General features: G+C 39.3%; 1 protein-coding gene and 1 long non-coding RNA gene across 2 annotated transcripts; one reads left to right on the top strand and one right to left on the bottom strand.

Annotated features, from left to right (window-relative positions):
- The first annotated feature begins 259 nt into the window (after positions 1-259).
- LOC134224588 (uncharacterized) lies at positions 260-1,122 on the top strand. The gene is made up of 3 exons (XR_009982988.1): positions 260-480; positions 555-832; positions 893-1,122. It is a non-coding gene; the product is annotated as an uncharacterized LOC134224588 (long non-coding RNA).
- Positions 1,123-3,742: 2,620 nt separating this feature from the next.
- Positions 3,743-6,085, bottom strand: LOC134221654 (uncharacterized protein K02A2.6-like). Its single transcript, XM_062700842.1, has 3 exons — positions 5,773-6,085; positions 4,274-5,716; positions 3,743-3,849 (listed from the first exon to the last, which is right to left on the bottom strand). Exons 1-3 carry the CDS (start codon positions 6,083-6,085, stop codon positions 3,743-3,745), a joined length of 1,863 nt encoding a protein of 620 aa, XP_062556826.1.
- Between the last annotated feature and the right edge of the window lie 227 nt (positions 6,086-6,312).

The following is a 6,312-nucleotide window of genomic DNA, read 5'->3' on the forward strand; positions in this document are numbered from 1 at the left end:
TGTATCTTGACAGATACGTATTTCGACCTCAACAGTAAGGTTCGTACTTGACTCGACTTCAAGTCGAGTCAAGTACGAGACACTGGAGACGGCCTTACTGTTGAGGTCGAAATACGTATCTGTCAAGATACAATTAAGTGGTGGAATTCAATGGGATTGTATAAACTCGTCTTATGACAGGTGATAACGATCAATATTATATGTCTATTCTGTTTTTGACCATAATCTCAAATAACCGCGCCCAATGTGATCTCTGATCTGAGCTGATTGCATTGTTTTGTTTTGCTTATTATTGATTTGCATATTTTCACGAGTTGTATTAATATTCTGTCGTGCTCAATGTTAAAAGTATTTGATTTTCCGGATCAAGTTATCGGAATTAGTAGGCTATCTTCCAGATGTGTGATGGTTTCAGTTAAACGGAAGCTCGGGCGGAACTGGCTACAATAACGTTTATCTAATCGACATCTTTTCTACAAGGTAAGTTATGAAAATAAGTACAACGTTGAAGAACCTGTTGCAGTAGTACTTCCTGTCTATTTCGCTATACTTAGGTAGAACTTCTGCTCGTTAATGTTTTCGATTTCGAATCGATGGATTATCAGAGGCATTAGCTGCATTGTATCATCTACAGAAACGTTCGGCAATTTTCTGGATAACAGGAACGGGAAGACTAGCAAAGCCCTTCTTTCAATCATGATCTGTTTCTGGGAGCAAATAATGAGAGAGGGCTTGGAAGCCGCAGACATTCCTACTGATATCCAAACAGTAAGCCGGGCCGCACTGGAATACTGTTATTCGAATCAGAAGAGAACAATATTTAACAATCAAGGTATGTACTGAACACTTTGTCCTTTTTTCTAATAAGCTTATTTCTTTGGATTTTGAACAGGATGTCGTAAATTGAAATTGAAGACGGAAACTTTTGTGGTTCATGCTCCACACGAGAAGATTTACAGCGCTTTCGGAATCAATATGCGGAACATTGGTTGGAGTTGCAGAACAATAAGTTAATTACAAAATGATAACATTAGTTCAGATATTATTTCGAAAAACCCGAGGAATTGGGGTTACAAAGATGAATAGATTTGATGTGAAATAAATTGTAATTTTTATACTAAACCGGGTACTAAACCTATTAGTTTAAGAATCAATTAGAAGAAAATGCATTCGCATAACGGAAAAGTAACAAAAATCTTTTTATTTTAGATTTGCAATTTTCACGGAGCTCACGCTTAATTTATTTTTGAATTTCAAGCTAAATACAATAAATGAGTTCATTTTTCCGATATTCATAGTGTTATTTTTTCGATTTGACAGTTCTACCATTTAGTTCTCATATCTCGAAATAAAAGTAAATTATTTGGAAGAAATATTAAAAAGAAATAACGTTTCGAAAATTGAAAATTACCCGAACCGTTGGGCTTTTCAATAAGACATATATTAAACGATTTGATGTCCGTCAAAAGTAATCTTGCTCTGCGTGCAAGGTTCTTTGGTAATTATTGAACTGTCACTTAAGCTCAATTCGAGTCGAATCCGTCAAAAGTAATCTTGCTCTGCGTGCAAGGTTCTTTGCTAATTATTGAACTGTCACTTAGGTTCAAGACGAGTCGAATCCGGAAATTATTAGACGCAACCTGAAAGTACATACTAACTTTTCAAACGAATTTTCTGTTGAAAATAAATATGTAATCCAGTCCAGACCTTGCAGTTAACGAGCAAAACGAATAACATTTTCAGTAAGTGATGTGAGTTACATTTTCATGATTTTAAACCCAATTAGTTAAATCTAATATTATTTTTTTAGATAGAAATGGCTGAAATCAGAGATGAGGTGTTTCATAAACAAGCGACAGTAAATACTATTATGCACTGTATGTATGGATACTATTTCCTGGGTTTGACGAAATTTCAGCTATCCAGGATATATGCAAAGCATTATTCAACAATCGTAAATTGGGTTGAACGATATGAAAGCCAAGGTTTCTACTCGCGGAAGCAGAGGGAAAAAGTTTATTTGAAGTTTCCGGAGCATCAAAGAAAATGGATAATCAATCTATCGACATTTTGTTGAAACATTATTGGCAAGACAAGAAGCTATCGCGATGCTATTCTATACGATTACGGACACGCCTCCAAACAAGTCACTACACACTGTCCATCCGTGAAATATTAATAAAAATGACAGTTGTACGTTGCGTCTGTATTGAGTGGTGTGCCCTAGTTTTGGATTCCGGGAGACTTGTTCTTTAAGGGAAATTCACGCATCCAGACGTTGTTTGCTTGTTTGTTTATGAAGGACATTTTGCGTTGTTTGTACTGGCGAATAGTAGGAACTCCCATACACACGGTCCAGCATGTTCGTCAAACATTGACTCCGGCCCCAGGAAAATAAACAAGCTGGTGCAACATTTAGCCGTGTGTAGAGCTGTTTGCTGAATCAAGTTAGTCAACGGATATACACACGCTCAAACATAGCGCTTATTTGTCTAAATTGCTAGAGGCGGAATCAATGTTTGTCAAAAATGCTTGGCCGTGAGTCCGATAGTACTCATATTGTTCACTTGCTCCAAAGAGGGTCGATTTGGGAGAACACTAAAGACCAGCGTGTTCCTTCTGAGCGAAATATTGCACTAAATAGATTCGTCACAAGAACCAAGGAGAACCGTTTAATGGGCTTTGGCACATTTTATCGAATGACATTTAGTCAAATGGCGTTTGGTTGAATTACACTTCGTCGAAAGTACGTTTAGTCGGACATTTCGACGAAAGTGAATTGCTGCATAAATTTTCTTGTCCATTCCATGAATACTCTTTTCTTTTCACTAACTATTCTTTGTTTCGTTGTTTTGGTATTCACACTGTTTGTTATAGTTAAAAGTCCGGTTTAGCATTTAATATCATTAACTTTATTCAAAACATATCTGAACACACCGGTATCAAAAACGATAATGATGGCGGATGCATCGATGCTGTTCATTCGATCGCATAGCGGAAACGCTACAAAGGGTTCACCAATAGCACGGCGGGAAACACAACGAGGGGTTCGTCAATACCACAACATCCTCCCTTTTCTTCAAATTTAAAATTGGAAATGAAAATCTTTCATTTTTTCTGGAAGACGAATCGTTCTTTTCGGTCGGTCTAATTTGGTCGGTATAACGGGAGAAACCCTTTTCGATTTAGAGCCGATCTAGGATAGGATGTGCCAATTAGTCAGTAAAAATCGTACCGATTTTCTGTCAAAATCGTACCGGTTGCTGATTGGGTGAAAATGACAATCGATTACTTCGATCGGCGGTATCACATTTTCAAAAGGGCAGTTTGTTGTTACCTTGGCCGTGTTGCTGGGTAAATAAATTAAAATTTATAAAAAAATTCAAAAGTTTTATTTTTGATTTTTTGGGTAAAATTGATTTATGCTAGACTACAAATGATGTATGCATGATTCTCAAGTGTTATGCAAATTTAAAACACTTGATTTGAAGCATTATTTATCAACTTTTTACGCATTTCACTATAAAACTCATCTAATTCGATGTTAAAACTTTTTTCTGAAAGTACATAGTATCTTTTATTACGAATAATGGAAAAAATGAACGCGAAAACATGAATTTGTTACATATATTGTTTGGCGGATATTGCATAACAAATATTCGGAAGCACTGGGTACCACCTCGTCGAAGCAACCGACTGAAGAAACAACAAGGCAGTCGCAATTCAATTGTCACATCCTATCCTAGGAGCCGATGTCCGTTCTTGTCATCGTAGTCATCGTCGGTGTTGAGTCACTTGATGATTGTTGCATAACCGTAGGTAGCAGCGGTGGTGATGATGAGGTGGTTGCTTCAACATGAAATGAACACAGAAAAAATAAAGAACCTAAAAAAAAGGTTTAAAGAACTCAACTTTGAGTTCGAAGTTCTAATTTTTAACTCAATAGTAGGTAGTTTTCTCACTCTCTCTTTTGAATGTTATTATAAACAAAGAGAGATGCATCGACTCAACGTGTGCTGTTCCGTGGAAGAAGCCAAATTTGAGTTGTTTTCACCATAGTTCCGGGTGAGTGAAAATAACATAAATTTGAGTTGGTGAAACTTCATAGTGGGTGAAAATTCAACACGGGAGTCAAGGCAAAGTACTCAACGGATTTTTTCGCATTTTACTTATTTTTGGCTTCTCCCACGCAAGGGCGGATTTGAGTGAAAGGAACCGTAAGTTGAGTTGTTTCGCGGTTCCGTGAAGGTAAGTAAACACTCCGTCGATGTACCTTCGTCTTGTTGTGAGCTACACGGATTGTCGCTCGAAATCGGTTCAGGATGCCGCATTTCACGGCTAGGTTGCGTATTGGGCTCCTTACGAGGCTTCAAATGGACCAACGAACGACGATAATTAGTTCCGTTTACGTTCACTGTGTATGACCTGTCATTTAACCGGTGGGATACAGCTCCTGGACTCCACTCCTTTGACGATTCAGGATGCAGTTGAACGTAGACTGGAGATCCAATTTCTAATTCAGGTAAGTTTCTTGTCTTTTTGTCATAGTGTAGTTTAGCGCGCTTACGGTTCTCTTCAATTTTAGCCGGTACATTTTCGACCACTTTTGGAAGAAGATTAGCGGCGGCGGTAGGAACGCCACAACGAGTGGAACGCGAAAACAGTCGTGCCACTGGGCTGGAGCCAATCTTGTTTGGGATGTTCCGCCAATGAAGAAGAGCATACCAGAAGTCATTACCACTCTCCTCGGCTTTCTTCATAAGATGTTTAGCGATTTTTACAGCCGCCTCCGCTTTTCCGTTGGCCTGTTGATGGTGTGGAGACGATGAAGTCAATTCAAAATCCCAATCAGCCGCAAACTTCTTCATTTTTTGACTTGAAAAATTCGTTCCATTGTCGGTCACGACTCTTTGCGGTATTCCATAGCGGCTGAAATTTTGTTTGCAAGCGATAATAACGGAATCGGGGCTCAAATCGTTCAGGCGGTTCACCTCAAAAAAGTCTGAAAAGTGGTCCACAGTTATCAGAAACTTGCCTTTCACGCCATTCACCTGTGCGAAAAAAACGTCCATAGACACGAGCTGAAACGGGTGAATGGGAATCTCGTGACTCTTCATTGAAGGATTCGGTTGTGACGCAGCAAACTTTGCACAGATACCACAGGTTTTCACCGTTTCCTTAATTTGACAGGCCATACCAGGCCAGAACAGGTTGGCCCTTGCCAATCTCAACGTCGATTCCATGCCATTGTGACTAGCGTGAAATTTCTCCACTAACTTCTTCCGCAACGAATGTGGAATAAGAATACGATCATTACGGAAGATCAAGCCATCCTGCGTTGACAATTCGCTCCGATAACCGTAATACATTTTAACACTGTCTGGAACGCTCTCGACTTTCATCGGCCACCCATTTTGGATGTATTCAACGATCAGCTGCATTGTTGGATCTGCTTCTGTTTCTTGAATTATTTCATCCAGTCGGGTACTGGTAACAGAAAGATAGTTGCTCAGTTTCATCTCTTGAATGGCTTCGAAAATTTTAAAAATATTCTTCTTGCTGTATTCAACTTGTGAATCCACGTTTGGTAATGGAGCGCGGGACAACGCATCAGCAATTACATTATTCTTTCCGGTAACAAATTCCAGGGAAAGATTGTATCGTTGAGATTCAGGAGCATATGTTGCAATCGACGTGGAGCGCACAGTAGTGGTTTCTTGAAAATCGATAGCAGCGGCTTGTGATCAGTTTTCACAGTAGCTTTTGGGTTACCAACAATCAACTGATCGAACCGTATACATGCGAAGACTATGGCCAATAACTCCTTCTCGATTTGGGCGTAATTCTTCTCCGTTGATGTCAAAGTTCTTGAAGCATATCCTATAACAGCATTTTCCTGGAATACCGCCACGCCGAGGCCAATACTGCTAGCATCACATTCTATGGTGATTGGTTGGTTCACGTCGTAATAACGTAGCGTTGTGATGTCCGATACCAAGTTCTTGACGTGCTTGAATTCCGCTTCTTCTACAGATGTCCAACTCCACGGTTTAGCTTCGGGTATAATTTGGCGTAGACTGGTCATATTGGCGGTGAGGTTCCGAATAAAACGGCCCAAATATGTCACCATACCTATGAACCTATGAAGCTCTTTTTATTCAGCGGTGTACTTACGAATAGCTTCGATTTTGACTCATCTGGTTTGAGACCTTCATCGGTGAGCAAGTGTCCATAAAACATAACTGACTTTTCACAAAGTTTCAGTTTGGATTTGTTGAGTTTGATGTTATGTTGTTCCAAACGACAAAGCAA

This window comes from Armigeres subalbatus, chromosome 3 (genome assembly GCF_024139115.2).
Source record: "Armigeres subalbatus isolate Guangzhou_Male chromosome 3, GZ_Asu_2, whole genome shotgun sequence".
Taxonomy (NCBI): Eukaryota; Metazoa; Arthropoda; class Insecta; order Diptera; family Culicidae; genus Armigeres; species Armigeres subalbatus.